This window comes from Ascaphus truei, chromosome 10, assembly GCF_040206685.1.
Source record: "Ascaphus truei isolate aAscTru1 chromosome 10, aAscTru1.hap1, whole genome shotgun sequence".
NCBI lineage: Eukaryota > Metazoa > Chordata > Amphibia > Anura > Ascaphidae > Ascaphus > Ascaphus truei.
Window position 1 is genome coordinate 64,228,586 of NC_134492.1, and position 19,863 is coordinate 64,248,448.

The 19,863-nt window shown below is 48.8% G+C and overlaps 1 protein-coding gene across 1 annotated transcript; it reads right to left on the bottom strand.

Annotated features, from left to right (window-relative positions):
* Positions 1–9,623: 9,623 nt before the first annotated feature.
* On the bottom strand, positions 9,624–19,812 carry LOC142504020 (putative ferric-chelate reductase 1). Its single transcript, XM_075617122.1, has 6 exons — positions 19,695–19,812; positions 19,283–19,481; positions 17,589–17,728; positions 15,726–15,817; positions 15,430–15,520; positions 9,624–11,637 (listed from the first exon to the last, which is right to left on the bottom strand). The coding sequence occupies exons 2-6, from the start codon at positions 19,479–19,481 to the stop codon at positions 11,572–11,574; spliced, it is 588 nt and encodes a 195-aa protein (XP_075473237.1). The 5' UTR covers positions 19,695–19,812; the 3' UTR covers positions 9,624–11,571.
* Positions 19,813–19,863: the final 51 nt, after the last annotated feature.

Below are 19,863 nucleotides of genomic sequence, written 5' to 3' on the forward strand. Positions count from 1 at the left end.
TGTATAGGGAGATGTATTAGCAGCGGGATGTTAGGGTGTATAGGAAGAGGTATTAGCAGCGGGATGTTAGGGTGTATAGGGAGAGGTATTAGCAGCAGGATGTTGGGGTGTATAGGGAGAGTTATTAGCAGCAGGATGTTAGGGTGTATAGGGAGAGGTATTAACAGCAGGATGTTAGGGTGTATAGGGAGAGGTATTAGCAGCGGGATGTTAGGGTGTATAGGGAGAGGTATTAACAGTGGGATGTTAGGGTGTATAGGGAGAGGTATTAGCAGCAGGATGTTAGGGTGTATAGGGAGAGGTATTAGCAGCGGGATGTTAGGGTGTATAGGGAGAGGTATTAGCATTGGGATGCTAGGGTGTATAGGAAGAGATATTAGCAGCAGGGTGTTAGGGTGTATAGGGAGAGGTATTAGCAGTAGTTTGGTAGGGTGTATAGGGAGAGGTATTAGCAGCAGGGTGTTAGGGTGTATAGGGAGAGGTATTAGCAGCAGGATGTTAGGGTGTATAGGGAGAGGTATTAGCAGCAGGATGTTAGGGTGTATAGGGAGAGGTATTAGCAGCGGGGTGTTAGGGAGAGGTATTAGCAGCGGGATGTTAGGGTGTATAGGGAGAGGTATTAGCAGCGGGATGTTAGGGTGTATTGGGAGAGGTATTAGCAGCGGGATGTTAGGGTGTATAGGGAGAGGTATTAGCAGCGGGGTGTTAGGGTGTATAGGGAGAGGTATTAGCAGCGGGGTGTTAGGGTGTATAGGGAGAGGTATTAGCAGTTGGATGTTAGGGTGTATAGGGAGAGGTATTACCAGCGGGGTGTTAGGGTGTATAGGGAGAGGTATTAGCAGCGGGGTGTTAGGGTGTATAGGGAGAGGTATTAGCAGTTGGATGTTAGGGTGTATAGGGAGAGGTATTAGCAGTGGGGTGTTAGGGTGTATAGGGAGAGGTATTAGCAGTTGGATGTTAGGGTGTATAGGGAGAGGTATTAGCAGTGGGGTGTTAGGGTGTATAGGGAGAGGTATTAGCAGTTGGATGTTAGGGTGTATAGGGAGAGGTATTAGCAGCGGGATGTTGGGGTGTATAGGAAGAGGTATTAGCAGCGGGATGTTAGGGTGTATAGGGAGAGGTATTAGCAGCAGGGTGTTAGGGTGTATAGGGAGAGGTATTAGCAGCGGGGTGTTAGGGTGTATAGGGAGAGGTATTAGCAGCGGGGTGTTAGGGTGTATAGGGAGAGGTATTAGCAGTTGGATGTTAGGGTGTATAGGGAGAGGTATTAGCAGTGGGGTGTTAGGGTGTATAGGGAGAGGTATTAGCAGTTGGATGTTAGGGTGTATAGGGAGAGGTATTAGCAGTGGGGTGTTAGGGTGTATAGGGAGAGGTATTAGCAGTTGGATGTTAGGGTGTATAGGGAGAGGTATTAGCAGCGGGATGTTGGGGTGTATAGGAAGAGGTATTAGCAGCGGGATGTTAGGGTGTATAAAGAGAGGTATTAGCAGCAGGGTGTTAGGGTGTATAGGGAGAGGTATTAGCAGCAGGATGTTAGGGTGTATAGGGAAAGGTATTAGCAGTGGGGTGTTAGGGTGTATAGGGAGAGGTATTAGCAGCAGGGTGTTAGGGTGTATAGGGAGAGGTATTAGCAGCGGGGTGTTAGGGTGAATAGGGAGAGGTATTAGCATTGGGATGTTAGGATGTATAAGGAGAGGTATTAGCAGCAGGGTGTTAGGGTGTATAGGGAGAGGTATTAGCAGCGGGATGTTAGGGTGTATAGGGAGAGGTATTAGCAGCAGGATGTTAGGGTGTATAGGGAGAGGTATTAGCAGCGGGATGTTAGGGTGTATAGGGAGAGGTATTAGCAGCGGGATGTTAGGGTGTATAGGGCGAGGTATTAGCAGCAGGATGTTAGGGTGTATAGGGAGAGGTATTAGCAGCGGGATGTTAGGGTGTATAGGGAGAGGTATTAGCAGCGGGATGTTAGGGTGTATAGGGAGAGGTATTAGCAGCGGGATGTTGGGGTGTATAGGGAGAGGTATTAGCAGCGGGATGTTAGGGTGTATAGGGAGAGGTATTAGCAGCGGGATGTTAGGGTGTATAGGGAGAGGTATTAGCAGCAGGGTGTTAGGGTGTATAGGGAGAGGTATTAGCAGCAGGGTGTTAGGGTGTATAGGGAGAGGTATTAGCAGCGGGATGTTAGGGTGTATAGGGAGAGGTATTAGCAGCAGGGTGTTAGGGTGTATAGGGAGAGGTATTAGCAGCAGGGTGTTAGGGTGTATAGGGAGAGGTATTAGCAGCGGGATGTTAGGGTGTATAGGGAGAGGTATTAGCAGCAGGGTGTTAGGGTGTATAGGGAGAGGTATTAGCAGCAGGGTGTTAGGGTGTATAGGGAGAGGTATTAGCAGCAGGATGTTAGGGTGTATAGGGAGAGGTATTAGCAGCGGGATGTTAGGGTGTATAGGGAGAGGTATTAGCAGCGGGATGTTAGGGTGTATAGGGAGAGGTATTAGCAGCGGGATGTTAGGGTGTATAGGGAGAGGTATTAGCAGCAGGATGTTAGGGTGTATAGGGAGAGGTATTAGCAGCAGGATGTTAGGGTGTATAGGGAGAGGTATTAGCAGCAGGGTGTTAGGGTGTATAGGGAGAGGTATTAGCAGCAGGATGTTAGGGTGTATAGGGAGAGGTATTAGCAGCGGGATGTTAGGGTGTATAGGGAGAGGTATTAGCAGCGGGATGTTAGGGTGTATAGGGAGAGGTATTAGCAGCGGGATGTTAGGGTGTATAGGGAGAGGTATTAGCAGCAGGATGTTAGGGTGTATAGGGAGAGGTATTAGCAGCAGGATGTTAGGGTGTATAGGGAGAGGTATTAGCAGCAGGGTGTTAGGGTGTATAGGGAGAGGTATTAGCAGCAGGATGTTAGGGTGTATAGGGAGATGTATTAGCAGCAGGATGTTAGGGTGTATAGGGAGAGGTATTAGCAGCGGGATGTTAGGGTGTATAGGGAGAGGTATTAGCAGCAGGATGTTGGGGTGTATTGGGAGAGGTATTAGCAGCAGGATGTTAGGGTGTATAGGGAGAGAAATTAACAGCAGGATGTTGGGGTGTATAGGGAGAGGTATTAGCATTGGGATGTTAGGGTGTATAGGAAGAGATATTAGCAGCGGAATGTTAGGGTGTATAGGGGGAGGTATTAGCAGCGGGGTGTTAGGGTGTATAGGGAGAGGTATTAGCAGCGGGATGTTAGGGTGTATAGGGAGAGGTATTAGCAGCGGGATGTTAGGGTGTATAGGGAGAGGTATTAGCAGCGGGATGTTAGGGTGTATAGGGAGAGGTATTAGCAGCAGGGTGTTAGGGTGTATAGGGAGAGGTATTAGCAGCGGGATGTTAGGGTGTATAGGGAGAGGTATTAGCAGCGGGATGTTAGGGTGTATAGGGAGAGGTATTAGCAGCGGGATGTTAGGGTGTATAGGGAGAGGTATTAGCAGCGGGATGTTAGGGTGTATAGGGAGAGGTATTAGCAGCGGGGTGTTAGGGTGTATAGGGAGAGGTATTAGCAGCAGGATGTTAGGGTGTATAGGGAGAGGTATTAGCAGCGGGATGTTAGGGTGTATAGGGAGAGGTATTAGCAGCAGGGTGTTAGGGTGTATAGGGAGAGGTATTAGCAGCGGGGTGTTAGGGTGTATAGGGAGAGGTATTAACAGCAGGATGTTAGGGTGTATAGGGAGAGGTATTAGCAGCAGGATGTTAGGGTGTATAGGGAGAGGTATTAGCAGCGGGATGTTAGGGTGTATAGGGAGAGGTATTAGCAGCAGGGTGTTAGGGTGTATAGGGAGAGGTATTAGCAGCAGGGTGTTAGGGTGTATAGGGAGAGGTATTAGCAGCAGGATGTTAGGGTGTATAGGGAGAGGTATTAGCAGCGGGATGTTAGGGTGTATAGGGAGAGGTATTAGCAGCGGGATGTTAGGGTGTATAGGGAGAGGTATTAGCAGCAGGGTGTTAGGGTGTATAGGGAGAGGTATTAGCAGCGGGGTGTTAGGGTGTATAGGGAGAGGTATTAACAGCAGGATGTTAGGGTGTATAGGGAGAGGTATTAGCAGTGGGATGTTAGGGTGTATAGGGAGAGGTATTAGCAGCGGGATGTTAGGGTGTATAGGGAGAGGTATTAGCAGCAGGGTGTTAGGGTGTATAGGGAGAGGTATTAGCAGCAGGATGTTAGGGTGTATAGGGAGAGGTATTAGCAGCAGGATGTTAGGGTGTATAGGGAGAGGTATTAGCAGCGGGATGTTAGGGTGTATAGGGAGAGGTATTAGCAGCGGGGTGTTAGGGTGTATAGGGAGAGGGATTAGCAGCGGGGTGTTAGGGTGTATAGGGAGAGGTATTAGCAGCGGGATGTTAGGGTGTATAGGGAGAGGTATTAGCAGCGGGATGTTAGGGTGTATAGGGAGATGTATTAGCAGCGGGATGTTAGGGTGTATAGGAAGAGGTATTAGCAGCGGGATGTTAGGGTGTATAGGGAGAGGTATTAGCAGCAGGATGTTGGGGTGTATAGGGAGAGTTATTAGCAGCAGGATGTTAGGGTGTATAGGGAGAGGTATTAACAGCAGGATGTTAGGGTGTATAGGGAGAGGTATTAGCAGCGGGATGTTAGGGTGTATAGGGAGAGGTATTAACAGTGGGATGTTAGGGTGTATAGGGAGAGGTATTAGCAGCAGGATGTTAGGGTGTATAGGGAGAGGTATTAGCAGCGGGATGTTAGGGTGTATAGGGAGAGGTATTAGCATTGGGATGCTAGGGTGTATAGGAAGAGATATTAGCAGCAGGGTGTTAGGGTGTATAGGGAGAGGTATTAGCAGTAGTTTGGTAGGGTGTATAGGGAGAGGTATTAGCAGCAGGGTGTTAGGGTGTATAGGGAGAGGTATTAGCAGCAGGATGTTAGGGTGTATAGGGAGAGGTATTAGCAGCAGGATGTTAGGGTGTATAGGGAGAGGTATTAGCAGCGGGGTGTTAGGGAGAGGTATTAGCAGCGGGATGTTAGGGTGTATAGGGAGAGGTATTAGCAGCGGGATGTTAGGGTGTATTGGGAGAGGTATTAGCAGCGGGATGTTAGGGTGTATAGGGAGAGGTATTAGCAGCGGGGTGTTAGGGTGTATAGGGAGAGGTATTAGCAGCGGGGTGTTAGGGTGTATAGGGAGAGGTATTAGCAGTTGGATGTTAGGGTGTATAGGGAGAGGTATTACCAGCGGGGTGTTAGGGTGTATAGGGAGAGGTATTAGCAGCGGGGTGTTAGGGTGTATAGGGAGAGGTATTAGCAGTTGGATGTTAGGGTGTATAGGGAGAGGTATTAGCAGTGGGGTGTTAGGGTGTATAGGGAGAGGTATTAGCAGTTGGATGTTAGGGTGTATAGGGAGAGGTATTAGCAGTGGGGTGTTAGGGTGTATAGGGAGAGGTATTAGCAGTTGGATGTTAGGGTGTATAGGGAGAGGTATTAGCAGCGGGATGTTGGGGTGTATAGGAAGAGGTATTAGCAGCGGGATGTTAGGGTGTATAGGGAGAGGTATTAGCAGCAGGGTGTTAGGGTGTATAGGGAGAGGTATTAGCAGCGGGGTGTTAGGGTGTATAGGGAGAGGTATTAGCAGCGGGGTGTTAGGGTGTATAGGGAGAGGTATTAGCAGTTGGATGTTAGGGTGTATAGGGAGAGGTATTAGCAGTGGGGTGTTAGGGTGTATAGGGAGAGGTATTAGCAGTTGGATGTTAGGGTGTATAGGGAGAGGTATTAGCAGTGGGGTGTTAGGGTGTATAGGGAGAGGTATTAGCAGTTGGATGTTAGGGTGTATAGGGAGAGGTATTAGCAGCGGGATGTTGGGGTGTATAGGAAGAGGTATTAGCAGCGGGATGTTAGGGTGTATAAAGAGAGGTATTAGCAGCAGGGTGTTAGGGTGTATAGGGAGAGGTATTAGCAGCAGGATGTTAGGGTGTATAGGGAAAGGTATTAGCAGTGGGGTGTTAGGGTGTATAGGGAGAGGTATTAGCAGCAGGGTGTTAGGGTGTATAGGGAGAGGTATTAGCAGCGGGGTGTTAGGGTGAATAGGGAGAGGTATTAGCATTGGGATGTTAGGATGTATAAGGAGAGGTATTAGCAGCAGGGTGTTAGGGTGTATAGGGAGAGGTATTAGCAGCGGGATGTTAGGGTGTATAGGGAGAGGTATTAGCAGCAGGATGTTAGGGTGTATAGGGAGAGGTATTAGCAGCGGGATGTTAGGGTGTATAGGGAGAGGTATTAGCAGCGGGATGTTAGGGTGTATAGGGCGAGGTATTAGCAGCAGGATGTTAGGGTGTATAGGGAGAGGTATTAGCAGCGGGATGTTAGGGTGTATAGGGAGAGGTATTAGCAGCGGGATGTTAGGGTGTATAGGGAGAGGTATTAGCAGCGGGATGTTGGGGTGTATAGGGAGAGGTATTAGCAGCGGGATGTTAGGGTGTATAGGGAGAGGTATTAGCAGCGGGATGTTAGGGTGTATAGGGAGAGGTATTAGCAGCAGGGTGTTAGGGTGTATAGGGAGAGGTATTAGCAGCAGGGTGTTAGGGTGTATAGGGAGAGGTATTAGCAGCGGGATGTTAGGGTGTATAGGGAGAGGTATTAGCAGCAGGGTGTTAGGGTGTATAGGGAGAGGTATTAGCAGCAGGGTGTTAGGGTGTATAGGGAGAGGTATTAGCAGCGGGATGTTAGGGTGTATAGGGAGAGGTATTAGCAGCAGGGTGTTAGGGTGTATAGGGAGAGGTATTAGCAGCAGGGTGTTAGGGTGTATAGGGAGAGGTATTAGCAGCAGGATGTTAGGGTGTATAGGGAGAGGTATTAGCAGCGGGATGTTAGGGTGTATAGGGAGAGGTATTAGCAGCGGGATGTTAGGGTGTATAGGGAGAGGTATTAGCAGCGGGATGTTAGGGTGTATAGGGAGAGGTATTAGCAGCAGGATGTTAGGGTGTATAGGGAGAGGTATTAGCAGCAGGATGTTAGGGTGTATAGGGAGAGGTATTAGCAGCAGGGTGTTAGGGTGTATAGGGAGAGGTATTAGCAGCAGGATGTTAGGGTGTATAGGGAGAGGTATTAGCAGCGGGATGTTAGGGTGTATAGGGAGAGGTATTAGCAGCGGGATGTTAGGGTGTATAGGGAGAGGTATTAGCAGCGGGATGTTAGGGTGTATAGGGAGAGGTATTAGCAGCAGGATGTTAGGGTGTATAGGGAGAGGTATTAGCAGCAGGATGTTAGGGTGTATAGGGAGAGGTATTAGCAGCAGGGTGTTAGGGTGTATAGGGAGAGGTATTAGCAGCAGGATGTTAGGGTGTATAGGGAGATGTATTAGCAGCAGGATGTTAGGGTGTATAGGGAGAGGTATTAGCAGCGGGATGTTAGGGTGTATAGGGAGAGGTATTAGCAGCAGGATGTTGGGGTGTATTGGGAGAGGTATTAGCAGCAGGATGTTAGGGTGTATAGGGAGAGAAATTAACAGCAGGATGTTGGGGTGTATAGGGAGAGGTATTAGCATTGGGATGTTAGGGTGTATAGGAAGAGATATTAGCAGCGGAATGTTAGGGTGTATAGGGGGAGGTATTAGCAGCGGGGTGTTAGGGTGTATAGGGAGAGGTATTAGCAGCGGGATGTTAGGGTGTATAGGGAGAGGTATTAGCAGCGGGATGTTAGGGTGTATAGGGAGAGGTATTAGCAGCGGGATGTTAGGGTGTATAGGGAGAGGTATTAGCAGCAGGGTGTTAGGGTGTATAGGGAGAGGTATTAGCAGCGGGATGTTAGGGTGTATAGGGAGAGGTATTAGCAGCGGGATGTTAGGGTGTATAGGGAGAGGTATTAGCAGCGGGATGTTAGGGTGTATAGGGAGAGGTATTAGCAGCGGGATGTTAGGGTGTATAGGGAGAGGTATTAGCAGCGGGGTGTTAGGGTGTATAGGGAGAGGTATTAGCAGCAGGATGTTAGGGTGTATAGGGAGAGGTATTAGCAGCGGGATGTTAGGGTGTATAGGGAGAGGTATTAGCAGCAGGGTGTTAGGGTGTATAGGGAGAGGTATTAGCAGCGGGGTGTTAGGGTGTATAGGGAGAGGTATTAACAGCAGGATGTTAGGGTGTATAGGGAGAGGTATTAGCAGCAGGATGTTAGGGTGTATAGGGAGAGGTATTAGCAGCGGGATGTTAGGGTGTATAGGGAGAGGTATTAGCAGCAGGGTGTTAGGGTGTATAGGGAGAGGTATTAGCAGCGGGGTGTTAGGGTGTATAGGGAGAGGTATTAACAGCAGGATGTTAGGGTGTATAGGGAGAGGTATTAGCAGCAGGATGTTAGGGTGTATAGGGAGAGGTATTAGCAGCGGGATGTTAGGGTGTATAGGGAGAGGTATTAGCAGCAGGGTGTTAGGGTGTATAGGGAGAGGTATTAGCAGCGGGGTGTTAGGGTGTATAGGGAGAGGTATTAACAGCAGGATGTTAGGGTGTATAGGGAGAGGTATTAGCAGTGGGATGTTAGGGTGTATAGGGAGAGGTATTAGCAGCGGGATGTTAGGGTGTATAGGGAGAGGTATTAGCAGCAGGGTGTTAGGGTGTATAGGGAGAGGTATTAGCAGCAGGATGTTAGGGTGTATAGGGAGAGGTATTAGCAGCAGGATGTTAGGGTGTATAGGGAGAGGTATTAGCAGCGGGATGTTAGGGTGTATAGGGAGAGGTATTAGCAGCGGGGTGTTAGGGTGTATAGGGAGAGGGATTAGCAGCGGGGTGTTAGGGTGTATAGGGAGAGGTATTAGCAGCGGGATGTTAGGGTGTATAGGGAGAGATATTAGCAGCGGGGTGTTAGGGTGTATAGGGAGAGGGATTAGCAGCAGGATGTTAGGGTGTATAGGGAGGGGTATTAGCAGCAGGGTGTTAGGGTGTATAGGGAGAGGTATTAGCAGCGGGATGTTAGGGTGTATAGGGAGAGGTATTAGCAGTGGGATGTTAGGGTGTATAGGTGTCACGGTAGACCAGATATCTTAACACCATTTATATTTAAGGGATCAATCACAAGACAATATAATAAAATGAGGTTTATTTGGATAAGTCCATTTAATACTGCCTTTATACTGCCAATACTTTGCCAACGAGTTTACAAAATCAGCCTGGTGCCCCTTTGGTGACAGGGCACAACATCGTTTGCCTCTGCACCCTGCCGTTCTCTAGCACCTTCACCCCCTCCGTATCAGGGAGTGCCGTGCAGGAGGGGGATTCAAATCCTGGGCACGGGTGGGACATCCAGTCTGCTTCCTGCCCAATGTGTCCCATGGTTGAGGTGCGTGTTTCAAGGCATGTGTTGCCTTTGTCACGGCGCCTGTTTGGGGTGTAAGTGCGCTTTAACCTTGCCAGGGGTCACGCTGGCAGGGTTGGCTCTTATTTGTTTGAAAACAAGCCATGGCCATCGTACCTCCAGATCTTCGTTGTGTGTTTATTTGTTTATATGGGGGTTGCAGGGAGGGAGGAGAGGAAGCATCATCGCAGGCTCCAACGTCAAGAACTACGGGCAGAGAAAAGATTTCCAATGCTAGACCATTTTCACATGAAGAATTATCCAGTGACTTATTCACATTCAGCACAAGGATAAAACAAAGTATTTTGGGGCAATCTTTATTATTAGAAAACATTTAAGACAGACGGTCACACTTACACAGGACAAAAAAATAAATGGACAATATACAAAAATCTATGAAAAACCTAAACATCTTTGGAGGGAACAAAGACAAAAACCCGATGATAATCATTACGTGTACAGCCCGAGACACAAATGAAAGAAGTAGCCCAAGCGGCACTTTACAAAAATAAAATGTTGTCACCTCTGAATTATACCACGCAATACGCCCTATTCCAAGGGAACCACAAAAAGATCAATCTATGCTAGCGTGGGGGAAAAGACTTAAACACCCCCTAGAAATGGATGACTGGAAGGATATTTGGGAGACAGCTGCCAAAAACTTTACATGTGTTGTACTGTAATAAACAAAAATATTTACAAGTTTTCAGTCCTGGAAATTGCCTTCAATCTGCACCCGCCGTCTCTCCCCTACGTTGGCGGGAGTGTGGTAGGAGGCCGGGCTCCATCATCCATATCTGGGGGAATGTCCCAAGATTAAACCCTTATGGGACAAACTCCTCCATTTGATAGAAGACTTGCTTGGTCTCCAAATCCCCCATAGATCTTCTTATATTGATTCTGGGCGCTCCAATCCCCAACTCAAACAAACAGCCTTGCATCTAAGCAGATCACCCATATCTTTAAGGCCACGCATTGCTCCATAGCCCATTTCAGGAAGCCCAAGACTTACACTCTATGTTTTTGGTGCCTGAGGCACAGGTAGATAAAGTGACTTCCCCAAGTTCACAAGGAGCCGACACCGGGAATTGAACCAGGTTCCCCTGCTTCGCACTCAGTGCCAGTCAGTGTCTGTACTCACTGAGCCGCTCCTTCAGTCACTTATCCCACCCTGTCCTTCTCAGAGAGCCAATACAGATAAGGGAGGGGTGGGGGAATCTTGCCTGTACAATGTGTTATTGAACGCACAGTGACAGCAGCAAAAAGGGAGCAGCCTGAAGAAATGAACCGCTTCAGTCTCAGCTCGGCGTGTTTACAAAGTGACTTTAACAAACTAGTTTTCCGATTTTGGTAAAAAGGCATCAATTACCCATATGTGACCCCTTAAACATGTGTACACTTTGCGCCTAGAAGGGTCGGACCCCGTAACCATGTCACTGCCATTAGTACACTTTGCCCCTAGGAGGGACTGACCCCTTAACCATGTCACTGCCATTAGTACACTTTGGCCCAAGGAGGGACTGACCCCTTAACCATGTCACTGCCATTAGTACACTTTGGCCCAAGGAGGGACTGACCCCTTAACCATGTCACTGCCATTAGTACACTTTGCTCCTAGGAGAGACTGACCCCTTAACCATGTCACTGCCATTAGTACACTTTGCTCCTAGGAGGGACTGATCCCTTATACATGTCACTGCCATTAGTGCACTTTGCTCCTAGGAGGGACTGACCCCTTAAACATGTCACTGCCATTAGTACACTTTGCCCCTAAGAGGGACTGATCCCTTATACATGTCACTGCCATTAGTGCACTTTGCCCCTAAGAGGGACTGGCCCCTTATACATGTCACTGCCATTAGTACACTTTGCCCCTAAGAGGGACTGATCCCTTAAACATGTCACTGCCATTAGTGCACTTTGCTCCTAGGAGGGACTGACCCCTTATACATGTCACTGCCATTAGTACGCTTTGCCCCTAGGAGGGACTGATCCCTTATACATGTCACTGCCATTAGTACACTTTGCTCCTAGGAGGGACTGACCCCTTAACCATGTCACTGCCATTAGTACACTTTGCCCCTAAGAGGGACTGACCCCTTAAACATGTCACTGCCATTAGTACACTTTGCCCCTAGGAGGGACTGATCCCTTAAACATGACACACACACACAAACACACAGATTTATATTAAAATGTATAGAAGTTCTTCACAGCATCTTCTCCATCAGCTGGAAGATTCTCAGTCCTCAGAGCCGGAACAGAGCTGGGAGCAGCACGGTGCTACAGAGGAGCAGCTGGCTCAGAGAAGGAGCCTACAAGACAAAGGCAGAGGAGGCTGGAGGGACATATTATAACAAGATGGGGGGGGGGTAGATATTATAACAAGATGAGGGGAGGGAGATATAACGAGATGCGGGGGTAGATATAACAAGATGGGGGGTAGATATTATAACGAGATGCGGGGGTAGATATTATAACGAGATGGGTACGCAAACACTTTGAATCACTGGCAGCGAAAGAGTTAACGGACAGGTCTTTTTTTTTAGATTTGAGAATTCAACTTGACCTTCGTTTTGAGGATAGAGGGATGGGGGGGGGGTGTTCAGGCTTGTTCAGAATGAGTCTGTTAGAGTCAATACAGGCTTAATGCAGCAGGGGTGATCATGATTAGATCAGGAGATATTAGGTATTTTAATCCCTCAGGTGCTTCAGGGGTTAATGAGCTACAGTTTGAAGTTGAAAATACAATATTTGGGGTCTGGCTTGTCATGAATCTGTGGGAGCTTCAAAGGGGCTTGATTGAAGTTGGGTGCAAAACATACAAAAGGAGGGTTTATGGTATGTTATCCCCTTTCGCAGGCCTAGTGGTAAAAACTGATATTTTCTAGAGATAAGGACATATGTTCTGCCAGACAGGGACTCTGACATTAACAAAACGTTGTTCAAAGCATCCTCTGGAAGGGGTTTATGGATTGCCAGGGGGTGGGACTATCCTATGTCATCCCAAGACATGAAACATGGAATCAGCAATGACATGAAACATGACAGCGATGCGGACGTGTACAATTTTGATATTTGCTTTCGTGACAGGGTGACGAGCGAATGGGGTCCAGATATGGGAGGTCTGGCAGGTACTGTGGAACATATATTCATATGTCGCTTAAATGTAGGATTAAGGCGGTCATGTTCGGTCTCTTTGCGTCTGCCAGGAACACCTGAATGTAATGATGTGACTCACGTGTGTGTACGTATAAGTTAAGGTAAGTTACATTTAGATATTGCAGGGTTTAGTTAAACATCATTTTGAAGGAGGGTTTTTACTCTGTCGTGACACTGTTAATCACACAGCCGATTTATGACATGGGGTAGGCTTATGTTGTTGCAATGGGTAACATTGTCCTTAAAGTCTGGGCAAAGATTATGAAAAATCAGTTCTCAGCAGAGGTGTATTTGGGACCAAATACATGTGTACCAGTGACCTCTCTGGGTGAAAGCATATGACATATGGTAAGGTATAGGTTTTCTTTTATGTTATCTCCTTTTTACTTTGAGAAACTGTTCTGCATTTTATTGTAACTGTATCATCTTGTAATACTTTTTTCTGTAATCTTTATCTTAATATATAAAATCGAAAGGTTAGTGCTATCTGCGGTGAATCTGATTGGTCCTCAGCCTCTGGCCAATCAGATTGGTGGGTCTGACGTCACCCAACTGCCTCTCTCTTCCCCCTCGGACACGCGCACGCACACACACACCTCTCTCCCTCCCGGCGCTCAGCTCTCTCTCCCTGGCACTCAGCTCTCTCTCCCTCCCCGGCACTCACCTCTCTCTCCCTCCCCGGCGCTCACCTCTCTCTCCCTCCCCGGCGCTCACCTCTCTCCCTCCCCGGTGCTCACTCACCTCCCTCCCAGGCGCTCCACTCACCTCCCTCCCCGGCGGGGGAACAGGCAGTGGCCAGGCAGGCTGCAGCTGCCTCGCGGCGCCTAAGATGGCGGCGCCCGGAAGGACCCCCCTTCCTCCCTCGCGGCGCCGAGTGCTAAGATGGCGTCACCCGGAAGTAGAGGTAGGTGTCGCGTGTGTGTTGCGTGTGTGTCGCGTGTGTGTCGCTCTCCCACTCTCCCACTTCCCCCCACCTCCCAGAGCACGCTCTCTACAGCTCAACATCCCCAAGGAGCAGGAGTAGGGCGGCAGGGAGTTAATACCTCCTTTGTGCCACCGGGAGTCGGCAGAGGCCACGAGGGGGGAGAGAACCAGTGGCAGCCCGAGGAGCGCGGCGTGCTGGCAGGTGAGGAAATGCAGGGGGAGGAATCCATGCCTTTGACGCCCCCCCTACCTTTGACGCCCCCCCCCCTGCCTTTGACGCCCCCCCTCTGCCTTTGACGTCCCCCCCTGCCTTTGACGCCCCCCCTCTGCCTTTGACGTCCCCCCTGCCTTTGACGTCCCCCCCTGCCTTTGACGCCCCCCCTGCCTTTGACGCCCCCCTCCTGCCTTTGACGCCCCTCTCCTGCCTTTGACGCCCCCCTCCTGATTTTGACGGCCCCCGCCTTTCACGACCCCCTCCTGCCTTTGACGCCCCCCCATGCCTTTCACGCCCCCCCCTGCCTTTCACGCCCCCACTCCCTGCCTCCGGGCAACGCTGGGTATATCAGCTAGTATATATTAAAACATTTAATAAGTGCTGCTATGGGCTCTGAATGAACTGTTGCACGCTCTGGAGAGAGTATTTACGTTTTCTGACACATTTTACTACAACTGATTTCTGTGTGTTAAAGTGCATAGTCTGTTCTATAATACACAGGCACTTGGGGCCCTGGCAAATATTAATTTGACATCTTTTGTTTGCATAACTATCTCAGGTGGTGCTAGTGTATAGAGATGAGTAGGGGTTAATATTAACTCACTGAAGGTTCCATGCGGAGGAGAAAGGGGGGTTGCTAGAGTAGCTGTGTGTATTAAACCTGGTTGCATGTCTAAGTCACGTGCTCACTTGTGTGCTGTTAGTGAGAGGTGGTATATGGGGACGGATTTAGGGAAGATGATTACTGAGGGACCTTTGCGGAGGTGAAGAGTGGGGCAGCTTGCGAGCTGTGTATTAATCCTTGTCCTATAGGGGAGATATTGTCCATTTGAGGGACCTCTGCGGAGGTGCAAAGGGGGAGCGTCAGTATTAACCCTTGTCCCGTATGCAGGTCGCGTGCTCGCAGGGGTGTCGTACGTGACAGGTCCCATTGAGAAGAGTGGACCTCTCCACAACGCGATCGCAGCAGACACGGTCCCAGTCACCTCTGATTCCTGTTTGTACATCGCTAGCCGGGTACAGCGAGTCTTTCTACATGTGCACATCCATGTATTTATCACCTGTGTATATCTGCTGGAGTTAGGGCTCCCATGTTATAATGGGAGGTGTCAAATGCCAGGGCCAGCCGTGTCTTCCACTTAAAGCAGCAATTCAAGCGGGCAATTTGTGTTTGTTTTTTACACATGATTGAAGCGGGGAGTTTCCAGAGCTGAACCCCATTAATTTCAGCTCAGGGTCCCCCTGTTTCCGGAGATACCGACCTCCATAGGGGGCGCCGATAGCTGCTCAACTCGGCTAGCAGGGATCACCTAATGGCGGAGGTTCAAAGCTCCCGCGCCCTGTGGACCAATAGGAAGCCGTGATGTCATCTGGTGCGGCTTCCTATTGGCCGACGTGATGCAGGAGCTTTACACTTTGCAGAGATTCCGGCGCCCCATACGGAGATCTGTATCTCCGGAAGCAGAGGGTCCCCGGAGCTGAAATTAATGGGGTTCAGATCCGCAGCCCCCTGCTTCAATCTTGTGTAAACAAACAGAAAATAATTACCCACTTGGATTGCTCCTTTCATAGAGACATTAAAAACAGCACCTGATTCATCAGAACAAAATATTCTCCCTTCAGAAATCCAGTGCTGTGTTTTTGTTGCTTCGGTTTTACCGCTGGGAGATTTTGATTTAACGCGCCTGTATATTTTTGGCGTGGTGCAATGCGACGCTGGTGGGGCGAACCTGTGAGAAAAAAACAGCACCAGAATTGACCAAGCGCTATTTCTGAATATGGATCATAACGTCCAGTTCTTACTCACCGAGATCTGGCCTGCCCCGGAGCCGGTGTAGTTGAGAGTTGGACCATAAACAGGCATCCAAAAAATCAATTTAGTTTGCACCACTGTGGCCCTAACAAAGAAGGAGGAGAAGGTTATTCCGTGCTCTGGTCATCAATGCTCTCCAGTGCTAGTAACACGCCCAAGGTCACAGAGCAAGGTCAGTGGTCATCGGTGGCACACTTGGTTGATGAAATTAATGACCTCATATAATAGAGCTATAAGATGGGAGCTCAGCGTTACAACAAACCCCGGCCCACCCCCGCTCCCTCTGTTACCTGAGCTGGATGTCTGACATGTTGATCCTTGGTGCTACCCATGTCACCTGCACACTTGTTTTGTTGCTGTTAGACGTGTGACTCACTGCGCTCTGTGGGAATATCAGGTTACATTGAGATAGAATACAGTAATACAGAGTATCAACACTGTATCCAGCAGCACGGTCACTGACCGGTCAGTAACTCAATATTTATCATGAGCTGAAAGTACCTGGCGTTCCTCGGGAATGCTAAAAAAAGAACAACAACCGCACCGCTCCCCTTCCTCCTCCTCTCAACCCTCCCGACCTCCTCCTCTCCCCCTCTTCTCTTTCCTTCCCATCTCCCTCCCATTACTTTTCTTTAATACCTTATGATAACCCCAGTTGTTTCCGCCTGTCTCTCCTTCTCCAGCGTCCTTACTTTCTCCTCCCGCACCCACTGACTTCCTCTCTTTCTGTGTAACCTTTATGGCTATCTGCCTTTCCTTATCTGCCACCAGGCTGTGTGCGTTATATCACCAGATACACAGCCTGCCAGGTACAACCCCCAGTGACTGACTCGCTTAGGGACATTGTAATAACTCTCAATAGAATGTATCCCATTTCCGAACCTCATGGTGATGAAATGTCCACACGGGACCTGAAACATTGTTTCTCCTCTGTGCGTGGCTGTTACAATAAAGGAAGAATTGTATTGTGAGCAGAGATGTACTTTGTACCTATGTCCTAGAGCAGACCTGCATTTTGAGGCATTTGTTTGTCATTGAAGGATTGCACTATATCTCACCCTGTATTGTGGCTGAGGACATCTCAGAGGTGCGGTCAAAATTGGAAACGAGAATTACCACATCATTTTTTCCCCCTGTTTTGCGCAAATCGGCCAGTACATTTCTCACACTTCCTTTCACGTGTGACCAAGCCAGTGTGAGGCGTGTGTTGCATGTTCCAGGATATCTACTCTTCTGCCATTCAGACTTGGCTTCCATGCCTACATTTTAGCCATTAGACAAGGAGTGGTGAACTCCAGTCCTCAAGATCACCATCAGGTCAGCTTTTAAGGATATCCCAGCTTCAGCACAGGTAGCTCAATCAGTGGCTCAGCCAACAGCTACAGTAAGCCACTGATTCAGCCACCTTTGCTGAAGCAGTGAGCTGACCTGTTGGAGGCCCTTGAGGACTGGAGTTGGCCACCCCTGCATTAGACATGAGCTATTTAGCAATTTAACATACAGGGTACTGGATCTAGTAAAATTACAAAGGAGGGAGAGGGAGTAGGGTGTATGAGACCTATTATTTGAATGTTACAAGCTTTCCCACCTCTCAGGGTCCTTCATCAGGGTCCCCTGATAGGTTGGAAAGCTTGCAACACTTCAACTACTTGTTGGTCCAATAAAAGGCATCATACCTACTACTCCCTCTCCCTCCTCTGCTACTACATGGAAGAAAGGACCAACACGGCTCCCCACCCTTCTTTACATACTGTATCTTGGATTCAAAAACACCCGTGGCAGCCAGTAGAGAAGATGTTACATGGCTGAGTTCTTTCACTATCGTGCATCCCTGATTAGGGTGCCGTGCAAATGAGCAGAGGGAGAAAAGGGATAGACAGAGAAATGGGTTGGTGGTCACCAGTGCGGTGACCTCTGGCCACTGCCCCCCACACTGCCCATCGCTCAATTATCCATATGGTAATGCCATACGGAACTGGCTGGTTTTGCATATAGTGCATGACACGCTTTAGTGGTATATTATGACTTTGGTGCAATGACAGTAATGTGTCACACAACCCCCCCCCCCCCCCAAAAAAGATGTCTTTTCCCGTCCGACCTCGATAAAGAGGATGTGGCTTCTCCCCTTGCTCGGAAGGTAACTGCAGACTCACCGCATCAGTCGTGCACTTCAGGGTCTGTGCGTCTGAGCCGCTGATCTTGAATGAGCCCAGAGGGGTTTTACCGTTACCGGCACGAGCCTGGATCAGGAAACCTCTAAACTGGACAGCTCCTGGGTTAGTGCTGAGAGTCACTGCAGCGTGGGACAGAGAGAGAGAGAGAGAGAGAGAGAGAGAGAGAAGCTGTACCAGTATATAACGTGGCCACATGATAGATTATCTTACATCCAGTGAGCCAACCAGCGCTACCTATTCTCATTTATTGATAATGTACCAACATCTTCCGTAGCGGAGTAACGATGGGGTCAGCGGGTGAAAGACAAGAAGATAACAAACATTAACATACATTGTTACAGTAGGTAAGGAGGACCATGAGAAGGTGTTTCAGATGGCACAGCGCATGGCAGCGGGCAGCGGAGATCCTTTAGGGCACTACAGATGGAGCCTGAAGAGGTTCTGAATTAATTCAACTGTGTTCTGAAAGTCCTGTAGTCCAGGAGGGGGAGGGGGAGGGGGGGCGGAGGGGGTGACGCAACACATTACAAGCAACCCCAGAGGTTAACCCTTAAATTTCCCAAGCTGATATTCGTATTCACACGCGGTGGGATGGTGAGATTGGCCGCGTCTGTTCATGGATTTGGTCGTGTATATATCGGAAAAAGGAAACGGTAGGTAAGCCGGCGACATTAGCTACCATGAGTCCGCTTTCCAGCAGAGCGCGGGGACTCCCCAAACACCCCCGTCACGGGGAGATCACGCACGTCATTTCTCTCCCATTTGTCTGCGTTCCGCTATCGCTGAACCCCCTAGACCAGGGCCGGCCAACTCCAGCCCTCAAGGGCCACCAACAGGTCAGGTTTGAAAGATATCCCTGCTTCAGCACAGGTGGCTCAATCAGCGGCTCAGTCTTCAACTGCACCACCTGTGCTGAAGCAGGGATATCCTTCAAACCTGACCTGTTGGTGGCCCTTGAGGACTGGAGTTGTACACCCCAGCACTAAACCAAGTGCATTCAAATGACATTATGATAGATATATGACTTGATGTGGTGACACTCACTACAGCTGTATGCTAAGGGTTAACTTGAATGTATACAACAATACATTCCTATATCTCCCACAAAACTACATAGGGCAGTAAGTGCAATGTGCAAAAGATAATGATTGTAGCTATAAAGAAGGCCAGGAGAAGGAGCGGCTCCGTGAGTAAAGACACTGACTCAGATAACAATGACACCCGGTGTGGATCAGATCCTTGTGACCTTGGGCAAGTCACTTTATCTCCCTGTGCCTCAGTCACACAGAAACATAGAGTGTAAGCTCTGCAGGGCAGGGACTGTGCCTGTAACACTCCTATATGCTGCGTCCCGCGCACGATACTGTCATTGTGACGCTGTGTGTTCCACGGGAGAAAAGCGCTATAGGTAATAAAGTTATTATTATCATTATATAAAGACCACAGTAATGTCCAACATGATGGGTGCTGCTTCTTCCAAAAGGTCCAGTTGAACCTTGAAAAGTGACCCCAAAAAAATCCCAACGAAAGAAAACACAACTCAATAACCCCCATATTCTACGGTCGGTTGTGAGTGCGATACCTCAAGTTTCTGTAAATGCCGATATACCCTCTTTTACATGAAATAATACAGTATGGTGGTAGCGCTTTCTATAAAAAGAATGCGTTCTTACCTGTGAGTTCCTCCCCGTCGCTGTAGTTGCTCTTAGACATGGTCAGGGAATAAGGAGGGTCGGTGGTCTGCCCTGCTACTTCATGGCCGGGCTCCATCGTCATGCAGGCAGCCTCAACTCTTCCATTCCTGTAGGCAGCCGTAAGAAGGGGGAAGAGGACGCCCAGCAGGACCACAATGTTTTGCAGTGAAGGATCCATCTGTTGGGAAATTGTAACACCGATATTACGTTTCAGTGAAATACAAAGAGCTTCGGAGAACGCTGTAACCCTAACCTGCCCAGTCCCACAATATCAGCTACAGAGCCCATAGGGGGAATGCATTGATTGGGTCATAGCAAGAGGATATTACAGCCAGGGGACAAGCTAAGGGAGAGCTTCAACACAGAGCCCTGAACCAACAAGTAACCCCACCTGAACATACCATGTTAACCAGCCCACGTTCTGCACGATACAAATGATTCTACAATTGTGTCGGATGTCATGATTTATCTGTGCCCTACCCAGCGTGACAGAGCAGGAAACCCCCCTCCTCAACCCCTAGCTGTTCAACGATGATGCAGTAGAGAGGAATACTGGGTAT

What these genes read in the sequence shown, in the direction of transcription:
- LOC142504020 (XM_075617122.1), bottom strand. Translation starts at nt 19,481, where the DNA reads ATGGATCCTTCACTGCAAAACATTGTGGTCCTGCTGGGCGTCCTCTTC. An exon ending in ATGTCAGACATCCAGCTCAG is followed by an intron (nt 15,521 to 15,725) that starts GTAACAGAGGGA and finishes CTTCTTTGTTAG; the next exon opens with GGCCACAGTGGTGCAAACTA. An exon ending in CCGGGGCAGGCCAGATCTCG is followed by an intron (nt 11,638 to 15,429) that starts GTGAGTAAGAAC and finishes TTTGTCTTGTAG; the next exon opens with GCTCCTTCTCTGAGCCAGCT.